At 37.8% G+C, this 20343-nt stretch overlaps 1 protein-coding gene and 1 pseudogene across 1 annotated transcript in view; both read right to left on the minus strand.

Annotated features, from left to right (window-relative positions):
* Ptpn9 (protein tyrosine phosphatase non-receptor type 9) overlaps positions 1-20343 on the minus strand; it is an 85981-nt gene that overhangs the window by 40321 nt on the left and 25317 nt on the right. Inside the window, exons 2-5 of the mRNA XM_076851129.2 lie at positions 9025-9168; positions 5756-5845; positions 4891-5015; positions 577-682 (exon numbers count right to left, since the gene is read on the minus strand). Coding sequence (XP_076707244.1) covers positions 577-682; positions 4891-5015; positions 5756-5845; positions 9025-9168 — 465 coding nt within the window. The remainder of the gene's footprint in view (positions 1-576; positions 683-4890; positions 5016-5755; positions 5846-9024; positions 9169-20343) is intronic.
* LOC143393497 (ras-related protein Rab-9A-like) lies at positions 13393-13934 on the minus strand (annotated as a pseudogene).

A 20343-nucleotide genomic window follows, 5' to 3' on the forward strand; every position in this document is an offset into this window, starting at 1 on the left:
ACTAAAATAAATAAATAAATATTAAAAAAAATTCTCTCTCTTAAAAAAAAATAGGGCTGGGGTTGTGGCTCAGCGGTAGAGCACTCACCTAGCACGTGCAAAGCCCTGGGTTTAATTCTCAGCACCACATAAAAATATAATAAATACATAAAACAAAGGTATTGTGTCCATCTACAGCTAAAAAATGTTTTAAAAAAAAGTTGAAAAACTTAAAAACAAGCTTCACATGATGGGGGTTCATGTATAATACCATCAAGTCAAGAGACTAAAGCAAGAGGATTACAAATTCAAATCCAGCCTGGGCAATTTAGCAAGGGCTGAGAGTGACATCCAGTGATGCAGCACTTGCCTGCCATGTCTGAGGCCCTGGGGTCAATCACCAGTAACACCAAAAAAAAAAAAAAAAGACCATTTCTTTTTCAGAGAAAGCAAATATTAGTCATCACTTACAGATGACCTTTAAATTAAACTTAGTATCTAAAGTTTACATCATTCCTAAATCTTTTCCCAAATAATAGGGGAAAAAAAAATACTAAGCATTGAAGGGGAGTTGAGAGAATCCTCCCACAGCCTTACCTTCAACAGGTTTAGGACTTTCTTGCCAAGATCCAGCTCAAAGTTGGCATAATTAGAACCACACATGTCATAGATAAACACCAGTCCATTCCTTTGCGTTTCAAAGCTGCAAACCAATCATTGAACAAAAATATGTATTTAATGAAAATATTTCATTCAAAGTAAGTCAGACCTTGTTTTTTTATTTGATTTATCTTCCCAAAATATTATAGGGAATAAATTATTTAAACTATTAATAGCAAGTTTTTACATTTATTTAGAATTGAGAAAACACATTCCTCAAAAATCAGTATTCTCAATGTTAATCTGTATCTTGATTTTTTGTATTATCTTCTAGAACCCTCCAAACATTCATTCTTTTAACAAAATCCAAGATGGAAGCATCCATCTAGTAGATGACATTTCAAAAAATCTCTAATTCTGAGGCATGTGCAAGTTTTTCCAGAAAACCTTGTTTTTACTGCTAAATCTTGACTACTTTTCCATAAACCCTGAAAGGCAGTGGGGCATGGTGGCACATGCCTATAATCCCAAGTGACTCAGGAGGCTGAGAGAGGAAGATCCCAAGAATAGCCTCAGCAACTTATCAGGACCTTGTCTCAAAAACAGACTGGGGACGGGGCGGGGTTGTGGCTCAGCAGTAGAGCAATGCCTAGCATGTGCGGGGTCCTGGGTTCAAATCTCAGCACCACATAAAAATAAATGAATGAGGATATTATGTCCAGCTACAAAAAAAAAAAAAAAAAAGACTGGGGACTGGGCGGGGGTTGTGGTTCAGTGGTGGAGCCCTTATCTAGTATGTGCGAGACCCTGGGTTCAATCCTCAGCACCACATAAAAATAAATAAATAAAATAAAGGTATTGTGTCCAACTAAAAAATAAAATATTAAAAAAAAATGTGAGACACAATTATTGAGTGGACCTGGATACAAGTCTGAAGAATTTCCATTTCTCCATGAATTCATTTAGGGCCTACTAAAAGAATTATGGGATTTCCCCTCTAGGCTCCAGGGACTAAAACTTAAGTCAGAGATAAGAGAAAGAGAATTTAATAAAAAGAAGCTATGCTACAAAATAATATATTCCTAGATGAATATTCTATATTCTATATTCCTAGATGAAACTGATTATCCTATGAAGGCATATAAGTACAAATGCAATAAGATATGAGGTTTACAGTGATCGCTGACTGCTTCCCTACTGATTTTGATTCCTGAGCTACATGCCACAGGGAAAAACAAAAGTTGAAAACAGTCCCTGACATTTGTTTCAAAGAATCGAGGATACAGCATACATGAGAGGCAATCAATGAAACAATATTGATTATGAATTGCTTTGAAGAAGATGGATGATGGGTATGTGGATATTCATGATACCATTCCCTACAAGGATTTAGAAGTTTCCACTATGTAGTATTAAAAAGAAAAGTTCTCTACCCTCAAGGAGCTAACATTCTGTGGTAGATGAAAAATAAGATAAATGACACGCTGAGGCCATGTATAATTAAATACATAATGACAGGTATTGGTAATAACTGCTATTAAATTCAGAGTAAAAAAATTATTTTATTATTATTACTATCATACATTATTGGTGGAACTGAAAAAAAAAATTAGTACAACTACTCTAGAAAGCAGTACGGAGACTCCTCAAAAAACTAGGAATGGAATCACCACTTGAGCCAGCTATCCCATTCCTCAGTTATTTATCCAAAAGAACTAAAATCAGCAGACTTATAGTGATACAGCCACTTCAATATTTATAGCAGGATAATTCACAATAGCCCAGATACTAACAGATGAATAGGTAAAGAAAATGTGATATATACACACAATGAAGCTTTACTCAGTCGTAAAGAAGAGTGAAATTTTTGCATTTGCTGGTAAATGGATAGAACTGGAGAACACCATTCTAAGTGAAATAAGCCAGACTCAGAAATTTTCTGTCAAAGGCTCAATATTTTCTTTCATGTGGAAGAGCAAAAAAAGAAAGGGGAAAAAAAAAGTGGTGTTGGGGGAATCCCACAAAAACAGAAGAGAAATCAGTGGAGTAAAGGAAGGAAACTAAGGGGGAGGGAGGAGGGACAGGGATAAGGAGGAATGGTGAAATGAAACTGACCAAACTATACTGTGTGCATATATGAACATACCACAGTAATTTCACCATGTGTGTGTGGGGAGGGGGCACTAATTTTAAAAAATATAAAAGTAAATAGAAAGCAAACCAGTAGAGGAAAGGGAACAGAGGGAGGGAGGAGGGGAAAGAAAGGGGAAGTACTGAGGACTGAATTGGAACAAAATTATATTCTACGCTTATATAATGACATCAAAATGAACCCCAATGTTATCCACAACTATAATGTACTAATAGAAAATTTTATTTCTAACAGGTGGAATGGTGAAGAAGCCAATGATGAAAGTTAGGCCTCAAAGTGAAGAGAAGGGGAGAGGAAAAACCATTCTGGCTCAAGGAAACAAAGGAAAACAGGATTTTCTACTCATTGGGGGAAATATTATGCTTGGAAAGAGGGTTCACATTTATTTAGCTTATACTCAACTTCTGAATAATAAAAAGCCAATGAACTTTTTAATAGAAGGATAAACATGATGAATGCAAAGTTTAATTATGTTTATATTTGTGGTCCTCCTGTGGGATCCAATATTCACACTAGAAAAATCAAGATCTAACCACTACCAAACATCCTGCCATGCCTATGTGAGAGCTCCAACTCTCTAAGGCTCTCAGGGAGGAAGGCTGATAGTGCATTTTATAGGAAGAGAGTCTTTTATACATTTCCTGAGCTAAAGAAACTCTTAAAAAGAATCACATCCTAGAAATTATGCCTAATGACCGGCCAAAAGGAAGAAGAGGTGAGAAATTCCACATTTCTGTTGGGGGCAAGGTATAGGGCCACTGAGACTACTGGTCCTCACTCGACAACTTCTCTAATTCAAGATAATGTTGTGTGTGGTGTTTGGATATATCTCCAGCTCAGCATCAACAGGATAAGCTAATAAATATGAAAGCAACATAAAAAGGCAGTAACAAGTGAAGTAGACAGACAACCCCACCCATGGCTATTTCCAGCCTATAAGTTCACAGACTGACTAAAGTAGCTATCTCTATTCTGAGGTGTCAGTCCACAATACAGCACTTTTAACAAAGGACCAAAGATGTCAAAAGCAGTAATAAACTGTAAATGGCAAGCACAAGGGAAAAAAGGAAGTAAGGCAGGAAAAACAATACAGCACAGTACAAACAGCTCTGGCCAAGGGCAAAGAAAACAAGATCTTGGACCTAGTTGAACCAACACATGTGACTTTTTTTTAATCGTCATCACAACAGTAGACAGCATACCTAGCATGCTCAAGGCCCTGGGTTCACATTTGGAAAGAGGGTTCACATTTATTTAGCTTATACTCAACTTCTGAATAATAAAAAGCCAATGAACTTTTTAATAGAAGGATAAACATGATGAATGCAAAGTTTAATTATGTTTATATAATTAAACAAATAAAGTCATATAATTTCTTTGTACTTCAGTTTCTCTGTCTATAGAACTTGAATCTCATTTAGAGAGGGAAGGAGAGATGGCCTAAGCCAGTTCTTTTTGCCTATGTGTCTATTTTTATTACAACAATGATTCTGCTTAACCTTATACTTTTGGGTTCTTCTTCCTGAATGTTCATTCTCAAAACCCCCTGAACTAAATGGTATCATTCGTCTTTTACAGACAAAAAAACTGAGGCCCCAAAGGTTTTATTTTATTTATTATTTATTTTTTTAAAGAGAGAGAGAGAGAAAATTTTTTAATATTTTATTTTTTAGTTTTCAGTGGACACAACATCTTTACTTTATTTTTATGTGGTGCTGAGGATCGAACAAACCCAGCACCCCACGCATGTCAGGCGAGCGTGTTACCGCTTGAGCCACATCCCCAGCCCCCCAAAGGGTTTTGATATGAGCAAAAAAAAAAAAAAAAAAAAAAAACCAACACAAGTCATTACCTCCTCCCTCTCTCTTATAATAAGTAATTTTCAATTGCTAATAATTGGCTATCTCAGCTTCTGTTACCCTGAAATAGAGCTAAGGTGATAGAATTATATATTATAGAATTATAGAATTATAATACCTAAAATCCTGATACTATCTGAAAACATGCCATACCCTCAAAAACATAGGTTGTTTTATATTCATAGTACTGCCCTGAGTACATCCTAGGAACATGATGAAGGCACTGTGAATTTAATCAGGTCAATAACTGTCACTTTCCTTCTGGATGTAGACCACCTAAAAGAAAATTTCAATGCTTACCTATCCACAGCTCTGTCTAACAAATAAAACAGAGCCTGAAGTACCACATGCTGGACCGACTTGTGGGGGTGATGCAATCTGGCAGTAAAGAGGGCAATGGAAGCTCCTGTTGGGTCCCGAACATTCTAAAGCAAATGAAACAAGAAATACTTAAAACTCAAACAGAAAAATCACAATAATCACTAAGACTTACACAGATAAAAGATATAATACATAAAAAAAAGATGCTGGCAATACTTCCTTGACTTGCACCAATCACTCTGGAGAGGGAAGAATGTTAATATCATTCCATGCCTGATTCTCTCAGCACTTGCTGAACCACATTCTTGTAGTAAGAAAATAAAATACATTTTCTTTGATCTTCAACTGTAGAGTGATCAAAGGATAATTCTGCATTACTTTGTAACTAATTTCCCAAGCAGGATAACAAAACAAGCAATCAGAAGGAGAGAATCATAAAACAGGACCATGGTTTCCACACTTCCTTCAAAGTACCATCATATACTTATCCAAGAGGCCAAGAGGTCTCTTGTAAGTAGGGAGCTTCCAATAAATAAGGGAGGATGTGTTCTGATGTATTATATACCCATCTCAAGGCCTTGACTAATCTTAACATACCAATGAAAAAACTTTTATAAGTCTTACTATATATCCAATTCTCCATAATTCAATGATTCAACTACTATAAGTAATTCTAGTAAATACTTATTAGTAATTCAATTACTATAATAATTTTGTGCCAAACAGCATGGCTACTCCACAATCTGCTCCTGACTGTGGATAAGCTTCTAGGAACAAAGTCCAAAATGGTCAACAGCTATAAAAGGAAGTCACAAGGCAATATAAGGTAGGTCCACAGACTCACTAAAATGGTGAATTTTCCACTGAGGATCTCAGAACGGAGAGGTTCCTCATGAGGTTTCAGCTTCACAATACCTTCCTTCCTTCGGGTTTCCTAAATAGGAAACACAACAAGATGAATATGAAAATATTTTACATACAGGACAGCTTCATGAAACCAACAAATTTTAGAGCTAAGGGAAGTCAGAAGTAAACTAAATTATGAACTCCTTTGTCACTTCTTCCAGGCCAGCTAGCATTATCAGAACTTCTGTCCAAATCTACCTTATTATTCCCTGAGATAGTATATTTTTCTCTCCATCAGTAAGAATCCTCTCCCTAAGCCCAAACAATCCATATCATTAGGATACACGATCAAGTGCAGCAGCACTGACATTACACAAAGACATGGAAATATAGACCCAGAAATTGTCTGGATGCATACATTTTCAAACATCTTCCAGGATTAGGCCTCTCCTATCTTAAATAGGAGCCTTCCCTCCACTTGAAAACCATTTTTCCCCCCAGTACTGGGGATTGAACCCAGAGCACTTTATCACTGAGTTACATCCCCAGCCCTTTTTCTTTTCTGTAAGTGGACACAATACCTTTATTTTATTTTTATGTGATGCTGAGGATCAAACCCAGTGCCTCATGCATGCTAAGCAAGCACTCTACCCCTGAGCCACAACCCTAGCACCCCCAGCCCTTTTTCTAAAATTTTTTTTTTTTATTTTAAAATGGTGTCTCACTAAGCTTGTCACACTATGATGACAAGTACTCAATTATCAGTTTCTTCTGTGGGCTTTTCTTTCTTTTGTACTGGAAATGGAACCCAGGATCTGGCACATGTTGGACAAGTGCTCTACATCTGAGCTATACCCCAGCTCTCTTTATCTTGAGACAGGGTCTAAGTTACTGAGGCTGGCATCAAATTTGCAATCCTCCTATCTCAGCTTTCCAAGTAGCCATGATTATAGCCAGGATTCTGTGTGCCACCATACCCAGCTATATGAGCATTTATTCATTAATTTACTCATTCATTGGTTTATTCATTTTGCCAATTTTTATAAAGCAATTATTATGTGCTTTAATTTAGCTCAGTGCCTGGCAAATAAAAATAACTATGTTTTGTTTGTGTTCTTCTCCTCTCTCTCCCTAAAATCAAATTCAAGTACCTTTAGAGACAAAGCAGCAAGTAAAGACAATATTTGTGGTGACATCACAGGAGAGTGCATGACCTATAACCTACCCAAGGCATTCTCAATTTTCAAAATAATACTGTACCAAAGAAAGAAGAAAAAGTCTATGGTTAGATTCTAACCCTATAAATCTTCCCATTCCTCACACCTTCCCAATATGACCTCCATCCATTCCCAAGGCTCCAATATTCAGTTCTACTTTGGTCATACCATGATCTCTATTTCTAGTATGGATTTCTTTTCTTAAGCCTAGATTCATATTCCAACCACTAAAAGATATGTCTATTTGGATATCTCAAAGGCACTTCAAACTTAACACAGAAAAACTAAACTCAAAATCTCCTTCTCTCCACACACCTATACCCACTTCAGCGTAAAATAAATACCTCCACCATTTACCCCAACATGCAAGTCAAAACTCTGAAATCCTTGATTCTTCTTTCCTCATACCAGTTTGAGTAACTTATAAGTCTTCCCACTTCTCTCCACCTCCTCTTACATTATCCTTATTAATACTGCAATCATCTGCCCTTGTAAGTGCAATAGCCTTTCAATTGGTCTGTCTCTAATACAGTGCAGCCCTTTATTCCATTTTCCAAAGCACAGTGAGGAAAAAATCTTTCCAGAAATACCAATATGACTAATTCATTTCACTGCTTATACCTTTAGTGAACTTCTCTGCCCTTCAGAAATCAGACACTCTCTAATCTGGCCCTAATTATCTCTGCTACTCAATCTCTTTCCATGCCCCCCAACTTCTACTTAACATTCTGATTCAGCTGAATTTCTTTCTTTCCATTGAACATTTGAACTTGCTGTTCTCTGCCACACTCTTCCATCTGCTTGATTCCTACTCATCTTTCAGATCTTAGTTTACAAATCCTTTCAGTTAGGAAAGCTCTTCTGACTCGCCTAACTAAATGTGCTCCCAGGGAACCCAGTGCTGCTTTCTCATGACATTTCTATAATTGTTTACTCTCTCCTTCTAAATAGTAATCTTTGGGCTGGGGATGTAGCTCAGCAGTGGAGCACTTGAACAAGGCCCTGGGATCAATCAATCCCCAGCGTTACAGTGGGGGAAAAAGGTCATCTTTGCAACTAGAACATAGTAGGTATACAATGAATAAATTTATAAATATTGAATATACTGAATGACCCACAGTTCTAAGCTAATTCTAGTATTGTTATCCCAAATATTTTAATTTATAGAGATTTTATATCTTTTCAGAACAATTTTCTGGCCCCTAAATATAGATTGCTTTAAAGGACACTGCTGAGGAAGCAAATAAAAACACAGAATTGGGAATCAGAAGTTATGTTCCATTTGTGTACAATGTGTCAAAATGCATTCCATTGTCATGTATAACTAATTAGAATAAATTTTAAAAATGAAAAAATACAGAATCAAAGACTAAGCCCTTTTAAAACAAAAAAATAGGGGCTGGGGCTGTAGCTCAGTGGCAGAGCATTTGCCTAGCTCATATGAGGCACTGGGTTTGATACTCAGCACCACATAAAAATAAATATAAAGGTATGCTGTCCTTCTACAACTACAAAAAAAATTTAAAAATATATAAAAATTTAAAAAAGTGAAAATGTTGGTTGATTTGTATAAAGGTACTGTTAAGATATAGACCTAGGTAATATAGTTACTCTTCTTTTCCAGGACTAGGGCTACCTTCCTAAATTAAGCTCAGCATTCATCTGAATGATAGGTTTTCAAACTCCCAGAGATCATGAAAACCAGTGGAATAAATGGGGCAGGTAGCCAAAGTGAAGAGCTATGACTCAAACTCCAACAAGTGTGAACAACTATCCCACTACCAGGATGATATCAGGTTACCTCCTTAGCTTCAGTCATTAAAAGCACCATCCAGTTCTACAACAAACTTTAGGCATATAAGTGGTGTTTCCAGGAGCTGCTCTGCCCAGCGTCAGCTCTCACAGTATCTCTCTTCTTAGATATTGATCGACTTCATGGCAGGAAAAGGGGGCAATTAAAGAAGCAATGTGTGTGCAGTATACTTAAAAGAAAACAACACTGAAAAAGCCCAAAGCCCAACCATAGAGGTGTCTACTCCAAGCCACATACTCTGTAGGAGTGGAACAACTCCACAGCGCGGAGCACGTCAAACTTCCTGGCCATGAGGAACTTGACAGCCACATTCCAAGAGAGTGGGGAAACGTTGTACTGAACTGTCCACTTGTTAATCTCTTCCAAAAACTGCTTGGTGGCCTGTTTGACAAAGAAAGTGATAACAATTAGTAAAAGGCATTTAAGGAACCAAAAAACAAACAAATAGGCAAAAGCTATCATTCTTCTCCCAAGTAAGACTATATCCAAAGTTTACTACAGAGAGCAGGAAAAGACACAAGAGAGAATCAGATCTGAAACCAAATAAAGTTAAAATTTATGCAACACAAAGAAGCTAGAATTAGGTTCAGAGAACAGGACTTCTTAGCATATGGAAAAGTCATGAGGGGAGATCAGAGCTCCCAAATGATATAAATAATTGGTCTCAAAGGGTGGGGTAGAACGGAGAAGATATCACAATTTTTTTTGTTGTTGTTGCTTTTTAGTTTTGGTGGGGACTGAAAACAGGGGTGCTATACCAGTGAGCAATATGCCCAGTACTTTATATTCTAGATAGGGTCCTTCTAAGTTGCTGAGGGTCTCTCCAAATTGTTGAGACTGGCTTTGAACTTGCAATCCTCCTGCAACATCCTCCATAGTTTCTAGGATTACAGGTATGTGCCACCATGCCTGACTGTGTTGTTTTTTAAGGGGGAAAAAAAGTAGCTGGGTCCTCTGAGGGATTATATTATATAATGTAGTGTAGTATAGCAGACTTAGAGGCTATTTTGGTCCCACAAGCCAACTGGACACAGCAAAACAATCAGAAAATAATTTGGGCTTTGGAATTAACAGAACTATTTGACAGCAGCAAAACTATTAAGAAGAATTTAAATTAAAAGGCCAAACTGGGCTAGGTTGTGGCTAAGTAGAAGAGTGCTTGCCTAGCACATATGAGGCACTGGGTTCGATCCCAAGCACCACATAAAAATAAATAAAATAAAGGCATCGTGTCCATCTACAACTAAAAATATTTGAGAGAAAAAAAAAAAGGCCAAACTATTCTTTGTGCTGACCCCATAAGACCTTCCAAGCTTTACACTGCAGCCTAAAGACTGGGCACTAGGATGCAAAGAATAATTAGTAGCCTCTAGCCTCTCTGGATAGTGATTTTGGGGAAAGCAACTAATGGGGGGGTAGGGATTTTTCATTTTTGCTGTCTGACCTCAAGCAGGAAATATGTCTGTTTCTAGAATTGATCTTAGTCCTATTTCTCCTTACATTATAACTGATTTTCATTCTAGCCAAACTACTCTTCTACTCCTTCATTTTAGAATGATTTGAATCAAGATTTTGAGCATGTATTCTCTGAATTGCTAAAGACTTTCTACATAGCTATTATGCCCCTTCACACTAGAAACTTTTCTCAGCTGTTAATCCACAATGTGATCAACCTGATGAGAATTCTGAATTTTAATCATATCCCTATTATCAATCAACTGAAAGTTAAGATGTTATTATTTAACATTCGTTATTAAGCATCTACTATTTGTTAAGCTATATCAATGCTCAGACGTATAAGTAATAGCTGGGTGCACTATTGCACACCTGTAATCCCAGTTTTTCAGGAGGATTAGGCAGAAGGATTCCGAGTTCAAGGCCAGCCTGGTAAACTTAACAAGACCCTGTCTCAAATAAAATTAAAAAGGGATGGAGATGTGGCTCAGAGATAGAGTACACCTGGGTTCAATCCCAAGTTTTTTTTGGGGGGTGGGTAGTCTAAGTAATACAAAAATGAGGTTTGCTTCAGAATTTCATTTTAAAACCGAGTCAGGTACAATGGCACATGTCTGCAATTCCAACTACTCCGGAGACTGAGGCAGGAAGATCACAAGTTCAAGGCCACTCTGGACAACTTAGCAAGATCCTGTTCAAAATAAAAAATAAAGGGCTGGGGACATAGCTCAGTGGTCCAGCAGCCCTGGATTCAATCCCAGTACTTCCCCCAAAATAAATAAATCAAATAATTTAATTTAATTAACCTAAAGTAGCTGGGGATGTTACTCAGTGATTTGCAAGGCCCAAGGTTCAATCCCCAGGACCACCAAACAAAACAAAAAACTTAACTACATGATCATGGACAAGGTCAATCTCTCTTCACAAAATTTTTGAGTTGAAAAATAAGGGGAGAAAGGGTAATGGCAATGACCTACTTCAGAGTCTTGGCAATAAGTCCTACCTTGCAAATACAATCCAAATTGCTACATATTATTTAAACAATTAACAAACCAAAATTCCAGGAGAGTCAGCAATACCTCTAACAAAGCACCTGACTCTTCCCTCAATTTCTAGGAAGGGACAAAGAAACTATATAAACTAGGGAAAAGTCTAAGAGGCCTGAAGCTGCACCTAAGCTTTAAAGCTTTACAACTAAGGCAATATAATTTACATCACTGGAAATGGAAAGAACCAGCAAAGACAATCAAGCAAAGTACATGAAAATAGTCAAGAAATAAAGGTCATGAAGCAAAGCTTTCAGAAGATCATTTTGGCTCAGAGTCAGCTGAAGTCAGACGAAAGAAATAAGTCCCAGAGAAGACAACAGGGCAAACTTAGATCTTGTCCAAGAAAACATCTAAGATGCCTCCATGGATGAGTGCCCAGCATTAAAATGAGGAAAGACCAAAGGGAAAAGAAGTAGGCACAGAAAGATCCCAGTAACAAAACTCATCAGAGGATCAAAAGTTTAAGGCCAGCCTCAGCAATTTAGTGAAGCCCTAAGCAACGCAGTGAGATTTTGTCTAAAAATAAAAAATAAAAAGGGCCAGGGATGTGATTCAGTGGTTAAACACCCCTGGGTTCAATCCTTGGTAAACGCCCCCACACGCCACCCCCACCCCAAGGGGGGAAAAAAAAACTCCTCAGAAAGCTTCCCAGAAGACTTTGAAAGGGTTTTATGTTTGGGGCTATAATGGGTCTGAACCCCAGAGTACTCTCCCACTGAGCTATAATCTGAGACAGGATCTCACTAAATTGCCAACACTGGCCTAAAAACTTCTGCCTCAGTCTCCCAAGGACCAGGGATTACAGTAACGTACCACTGTGCATAGCAAATAAACATATTATCTTTTAAACCCAGTCCTCTACTGGGCTTATCTGATGTTGTTTATAGAATAAAGTACCAGAATAATAAAACATACTTTCCCCACTGCTTAGCTAAGTATACAATATCTTTAATAAAAATAATTGACAAATTAGGTTGGGGTATGGCTCAATGGTAGAGTGCTTGCCTACTAGCGTGTGCAAGACCTTAAATTCAATCCTTTTCACTGGAAGAAAGGAAGGGAGGGATAAATCAGTATACAGGTTGAAGCAGAACACCTAAATGACCAGGAGGTGAGATGAGCTCATCATATACCCAACTGTTAAGATAATTATTTGAGGGGTTTTGGTATTAGATTTTTTTTTTCATTCTTTTTCTTGGGGGGAAGGGTACAAGGGATTGAATGGAGAGGTTTTTGTTTAACCACTGAGCTACATCTCCATCCCTTTTATTTTTCATTTTCAGACAAGACCTCCCTAAGCTGCTTAGGGCCTCACTAAGTTGCTGAGGCTGCCCTCAAACTCCTGATCCTCCTGCCTCAGTCTCTCAAGTTGCTAGGATTACAGGCATGCATTACTTTGCTTTTTTTTTTTTTTTTTTGATATTGAAGATTGATACTGAAGATATATTAACACTGAACCACATCTCTAGCCCTTTTTATTTTTATTTTGAGACAGGGTCTTGCTAAATTGCTTAGGGTATCACTAAATTGCTAAAGCCAGTCTCGAATTTGTAATCCTCCTTCCTCAGCCTCCTGATTCACTGGGATTACAGGTGTGCACTCCCAAACACAGCTGGATTTTAAGCTTTAATATTTAACATTATTACTTTAGGAATTCATTTTCTCAAATCAACAACAGAGTACTAATTACAACAGAGTACTAATCAACAACAGAGTACTAATTACATAAAAATACATAAATATAAAAGTAGTTCTCCATTTTCTGGTGGGGAGAGGAGGAAAACAATCCAAGTATAACTTCTAGAACAGTCAAGTTTTTTGTTTTAATTATATTAAACTGTGATCGTCCCATTTATTAGCTCTAACTTACATATTTAAAGAAACATTATTAGATAACTGCTACAATTTATGAATGTAAGGTGCCATTATTGAGTAAACAGATCCCTCCAAAGAGGATGGATGTGTCCCTTCTCTCACCAATTAATGAAGCAGTAATAAACATTTAGTCCGAGTTTATTATTAGATGACACACTGCTACAAACTCTTATCCACACTAATGTTTACTTTGTGACATGTGAGGTGGTTAGAACACACCAACAATCTAACAATCAACAAGCTTGACTTGGTCTTCCGGTGAATACTGATCTTGTCTGTCTGAATCAGGTGATCTGACATTGGTGGCATCTTCTGTACTTGTTACAAAGTAAACATGGTGGCCACTGTCCCTGCACCTGACTTGGACTTCTTCTATAGATACCTGCCACACACTTATGTTGATCCTGTTGCCCAAAATCACAAAAGGAAAGCCTTTCCCAGCTCTTTTACATCTGCAGAAAATATGAATTCTTCCAGTCATTTAAGTTCTGGAAGCTCCGTGAATCATCAACATTAAAAGTAAGCAGGCAACAGCTAGAACCTCTGTAAAATGGTGTTCTTGGGCTTCCAAATGGCTCTTGACCAGCTGTGTCTTAAATCTGCATGGTAACAAAATGACCACCCACCTCAAAATCTTGGTTTAAAAATTCCACACCTATTGAATGGAAAAGCTGGGCATTAAGCTTATCAGTTTTATATCTGTTCATGGGGAACTCTTCCCACCTCCACATCTCCCAGTAGAATTACTTTAAAAAGCAATGATTTTCCTGCCAGTTAATCTTACAAGTTTTTTTAATAATTATTTTTTAGTTTTAGGTGGACACAATATCTTTATTTTATTTTTATATGATGCTGAGAATTCAACCCAGTGCCCCACACATGCTAGGCAAGCATGCTACCACTTGAGCCACATCCCCAGCCCCAATCTTACAAGTTTTGACTTCAGAACCCTTAATAGTTCAGTTCAAGCATCACTACCTCGTAGGATTGTTGGGAAGATTCACTCAGGTTATGGGACAAAAATGTTCTGTCACAGTGCCAAGCTCATTAGAGCAGTGCAAGAACAGAAAGAGGGCCAGGGTCTGGGTAAGCAAGAGGGGACAGCAATGGCACTACCCGACTCCAGTTCTGGCTACTCCAGCCTGGATGAAGGGAACAACATGGCCACCAGCCTAGGTAGGATAGGGGTGGTAGAGAACTTTTCATTTTTCATATATAAACCATGCCCCAAGAAAAAGGTACACAGGTTTCACATACTTCCTTCAAAGTACATCCTGCCTTCCTTTTTTAATAAACTCAGTTGTTCAAAAGTTCTAAATGTCCTGTAGCTTCCAAGAGCTGTTGCCTTGAACTGACCTCTGTCCCCCTGCTGGTCAGGATGTTATTCTTGGCCTTAAGCAGGGGAACAATTCCTCCTGGTTTGGCCTGACCAGGCCTTGCATGAAGAGAGTCCAGTGTACTGTAAACATTGATGTGATATTTACAGATACAAACATATACACACCACCTGCTCTCTTCAGCCTTTGAGTTACTCTCCTGCATCCCTATCCCTCTGAAAGAGATGGACCTTTGAAAGGAGTCATTAACAACCTTTTTCTAGAAAACTAATCAGATTTCCATCACTGTTTGCACATGGATTCAACATCATAACCACTGAATACAGACGGATTTGTAATCCAGCTGGTTACTAGAAAAAAAGTCCTAGCAACTTTAATGAACAGCATACTCTTTGGAAGGGATAAGTAAAATTCTTCAAATTAATATTCCTTGATTTTCTTGGTGAAATAATGGGCCAAAAGATCAGTTGCAACTTAGAAAATATTTCAATTCAAGGTCAGTGGTTTCAGTGTATCTAGGCTTATGATAAGCATGAGTTGCTGACACCTGGCAAGTAAGGAGTGGTCACAGTTTTAAACAGCTTTGGTCTTACTTTAAGAAAAGATCTGGGGCTGGGGCTGTGTAGCTCAGTGGTAGGGGGCCTGCCTCGCATATGCGAGGCACTGGGTTTGATCCTCAGCACCGCATAAAAATAAATAAATAAAGATACTGTGTCCATCTACAACTTAAAAAAAAAAAAAGCAAATTAAAAAAAAAAAAAAGAAAAGGTCTGAATTCATATATAGAAAAAATTAATATTACCAAACCTGCTCCAACCAACTTTTCCAACAAAGGTAAGATATGTCCCAGCATAGACAAAATAATTATTTTTAATTACATACTTCTCTATAATTAGATACTTCTCCTATAATCGTATTTTTTAAAAAAACAGCCAGACACAGTGGCACACTCAGGAAGTAATTCTAGCCACTCACGAATCGAAGCAGGAAGACCACAAGTTCAAGGTCAGCCATAGCAACTTAGTGAGACCCCACCTTAAAATAAAAAGGGCTGGGGTGTAGCTCAGTGGTAGAACACCCCTGGGTTCAATCCCCAGTACTGTAAATAAGTAAAAACAAGTTTTCTGACTAAGATCATGGAGCTAAAAATACTAGAGAACCTGCTATAAAACATAGAGAAGTACGTTTAAGCAGGCAGACACCATCCATCTACTGATATTGAAATAATTGTTTCAAAGAGAATAAAACCGACAACATGGTCTCTGTGTTACATCAAACTCCCAAAAATAGCTACAATTTGGAGATGAGTTTTAGGCAAAGGGTTAACTATCCAAAAGATCAAGGAATGTGTTGGTACTCTCACTTTCACAGGTTGTACCTAAATCCTATGTTCCAAGACAACCTTGAGAGAAAGTGAAAAGCCAGAACTAAGAAAACTGCTCATGAAATAAATGAAAAACTTTCTCCTGAGTTTTTAGCCACTTAATGAACCATCAAAAAATTAATCTAGTGTGGGTTTGTGAATCAGAAAGAACCCATCCTTCTCATTTTTGTGTGCTATTTGGACAAGTCATTTAACCCTTCTGGGGATCAATTTCCTCATCTGGAAAGATAAGGCTGAATGAGACAATGAACGAGAAAGCATTCACTACTGTATCTGGCACAAGGTAGTCTCTAAATGGAAGACTATTTATTCCCTTTCTTCTTTACTCCAGTCACTAACAGTCACACTAAAATTTCTTTCAATAGAGACAGAGTTCCTTAGAATCACATGCCCTCTCTTTCTTTAGCCTATATAATTCAATCTCTCTAACAAAAGTGTGTACTTAAAAGTTAGAAAACTCCAATATGTATTCAACTCCAAAAAAGTTTCTAAAGGTGCCAGATATGGTGGCACACACCTGTAATCCCCCAGAGACTCAAGAGAATGAAGCAGGATTCCAAATCCCAGCCTGGATAACTCAGTGAGACTCTGTCACAAAATAAAAAATAAAAAACAAAAGCTGGGGGCTGTGATTGTGGCTCAGCGGTAGAATGCTTGCCTAGCATGTGTGAGACCATGGGTTCAATTCTCAAGACCACATATAAATAAACAAAATAAATCTCTATTGACAACTTAAAAAAGAAAAAAACAGCTGGGCTGCTACTCAGTGGTAGAATGCCCCTAGGCTTACACACTTACACAAACACACACACACAAAGTCTCTAAAGGACCAATTCCTCCTCATTCATGCTCCGTGGCCATACAGAAACAACTGCAGCCAGGAATCCTTTTCTCCCTATTATCCCACTACAGTGGCAGCTCCAGGGATTAACATGACCATCTTGAACACAATTCTTTCTAACATCATCAAACTAATGATTACCTGCCATTATAATAAAGGAAGTACTTAATATATACATTATAATAAAGGAAAAACACAATGCAAAAAATACAGTTAGGCTGGGCTTGGTGAAGCACACCTATAAACCCACCAGCTTATGAAATTGAGGCAGGAGGTCACAAATTTGAGGCCAGCCTTAGCAATTATAGTGAGGCCTAAGCAACTCAGTGAGACCCTGTCTCAAAATAAAAATAAAATTTGGAGATGTGGCCCAGTGGTTAAGACCCTTGGGTTCAACCCCTAGTAACCACCCCAAAACAAAAAGGCCAGGCACAATGGCAAACTCAGCTTGGGAGGCGAAGGCAAGAGAATCACAAGTTAAAAGCCAGTCTCAGCAATTCAGCAAGGCCCTAAGCAACTCATCAAGACCCTATCTCTAAATAAAATATTAAAAAAAGCTGGGAATGTGGCTCAGTAGATAAGTGCCCCTGGGTTCCAATCCCTGGTACCAAAAAAGAAAGAAAGAGAGAGGAAAAAAAAAGAAAGGAAAAAAGCAGTTACTCATCTTGCACTGAATACTTAAATAAAGAAAATGAGGGCTGGGGTTGTGGCTCAGTGGTAGAGCGCTCGCTTAGCATGTGTGAGGCACTGGGTTCGATCCTAAGCACCATATAAATGTAAAATAAAGATATTGTGTCCACCTAAAACTAAATATAAAGATTAAAAAAAAAAAAAAGAAGAAAGAAAATGAGGGGCTGGGGTTGTGGGCCAGCAGTAGAGCGTTCGCCCAGCACGTGCAGGGCACTGGGTTCGATACTCAGCACCACATAAAAATAAATACATAAATAAATAAATAAATAAAATGTATTGTGTCCAACTACAACTAAAAAAAGAATGAAAATGATTGAATAGAATACACCATGTCTGTTTTTTTAGAAAATTTGAGGCTACCTCCGTTATTTCAAGACATATGCTACTTCCCCATTATTCTCTGACAAATGCATTAGTAAAATTACTTTCCCCTCTTGCCTGTTTTCCCATCTTTACTTCATTGTGAATTACTGCCTTTTTGTGTCTATTAATCCCTCAGTCCACATCAATCTGCTAGGAAGCAGAATCTAAGCAAACACATACTAGTTTGTGTTAAGGCAGCAAGGAGAGGTTTACTGAATTTCTAAATTAAAAATACAATTTTCCATTAGCACCATTACTGCACCAAACATGGAAATAAATCTAGTCTCTTTAAATTAATATTTACTGGTTTATTCCGAATATTTTCTTTTTATCAGGAAAATACTGCCTTATCTTAAAATGTGATTTTTAAACTGGGCAATGGTGTCTGGTGTTTTTTGTTTGTTTTGTTTTTCCCAATGTTAAGAATTAAACCCAGGGTCGTTTTACCATCGAGCTTCATCTCCAGTCCTTATAGTATATGAGACAGCGTCTTACTAAATTGCCCAGGCTAGCCTCGAACTTGCTATATCCTCTAGTCTCAGCTTCCTGAGTTGCTGGGATTATAGGCACCTGTCTGAAGCAATACTGTTTTATAGTGCCTTACTTTATTAGGGTTTAAAAAACTATTCTGATTTTATGATGCTATGAAACAATGATAATGGAAACTTTGAGGGGGAATAATCCCATCCATACAGCTGCTTGCTTGCTGCTGTTTTGTTTTGTTTTGTTTTGACATATTGGGATTGGATCCAAGGGCCTCACATGCTAAGTAACTGCTCTCCCACTACATTACACCACTAGTCCCTCATCTCTTAATGATTTAAAAACTAAAATCAACAGAAAATGCTAATAAATACATAACTTTATAATTATGTCCCTACAATCACCAAAAGAAGTGAGGGGAAAGGGAGAAAATTAAAAGAAAAAAAAAAAAAAAAAAAGCCAGACACAATAAAGCACACCTCTAATGGAGGCAGGAAAAATCAAAAGTTTAAGTCCAGCCTGAAAATTTGGCAAGACTCTATCCCAAAACTTTAAAAAGGACTGAAGATACAGCTCTACGGAGCACCACTGGATTCAATCCCCAGCGGGGCGGGGCCTTGAAGGAAGGGAAGAGCTTCAGGGAAGGCTAGAAGAAAGGATTCTACTGGTATCTACTGTTTTAGTTGAGAAAATAATTTCCTCTCTGACAACCCTCTAGGATTAGCAGCAGTAATATTTCTCTTCAAAGCAACAGTACAGTAGAGCTCTTTCGGGGATGCAGTCATAGTCAAGAATGTACAAGTATTGCCAAGGGCTTATTCTATGCTAAGATTATAGAAGCTGTGGAGAAGATACAATATAAAAACTCCATTCTGGGGCTGGGGTTGTGGCTCGCGGTAGAGTGCACACCTAGCAAGTGGGAGGCCCTGGGTTCGATCTTCAGCACCACATAAAAACAAATAAATAAAATAAAGGTATTTTGTCCAACTACAACTAAAAAAAATAAATAAATGTTTAAAAAAAAAAAACAAAACAAACAACAACAAAAACTCCATTCTGATCAGTCGCAGCTTCCTACACCTGTAATTCCAGCTACTAGGGAAACTAAGACAGAAAGATCACAAGTTCCAGGCTAGCTGGTGGAACTTAGCAATAAAATAAAAAAGGCTACAATTAATAAATGGGCAAATAAACAGACACTTATCAAAACAAGATATACAAACGGCCAATAAGTATATTAAAAACTGTTCAACATCTATAGCAATTAACGAAATGTAAATCAAAATTACACTGGGATTTCATCTCACTCCAGTTAGAATGGCACCCATCAAGAATACAAACAATAAGCCAGATGCATTGATGCATTCCTGCAATCCCATCAATTTGGGAGGTAGAGGTAGGAGAATTGCAAGTTCAAGGCTGGCCTCAGCAACTCAGGGAGATCCTCTGCAACATAGCTGTCCCAAATAAAAAGGACTGGGGATGTAGCTCAATGGTAAAGTACCCCTGGGTTTAAACCCAATAGAAAGGAAGGAAGGAAGAAAGGAACGAACGAGCGAACGAAGGAAGGAACAAATGAAGGAAGGAAGGAAATAAAATTTTAAATGCTGGAGAAGATACAAAGAAAAAGGTACACTTTTACACTGTTGGAAAGACTGTAAAATAGCACAGCCTCTATTAGAATCAGTTTGGAGTTTCCTCAAAAGAATAGGAATGGAACAAAAATAAATGCTAGGGCCAAATACCCATGAAGAAAGACCTAATACCCACCTCCTGAGAAACCAAATGAGGATGGTTCCAAAACTGGAAACTCTTCTATGTATTACAGCAATCACTATGTAAGAATCAAAGAAGAAAAAACTAACTGCTATTAAAGGATTAACATCACACTAGAAAGGAATTATAGGAAACCAGCTCTCCAAAAGTCCAAAGCTTCAGGCAACACCAAAGGACCAGAGTTAATAGATCTATTAATCATTAAAAGCCCCTCAGTGCTAAAGACTTCCTACCATCAAGAAATGCAGAGTAGGGGCTGACGTTGTAGCTCAGTGGCAGAGTGCTTGCCTCCCACGGGAAAGG

This window comes from Callospermophilus lateralis, chromosome 3 (genome assembly GCF_048772815.1).
Source record: "Callospermophilus lateralis isolate mCalLat2 chromosome 3, mCalLat2.hap1, whole genome shotgun sequence".
Lineage (NCBI taxonomy): Eukaryota > Metazoa > Chordata > Mammalia > Rodentia > Sciuridae > Callospermophilus > Callospermophilus lateralis.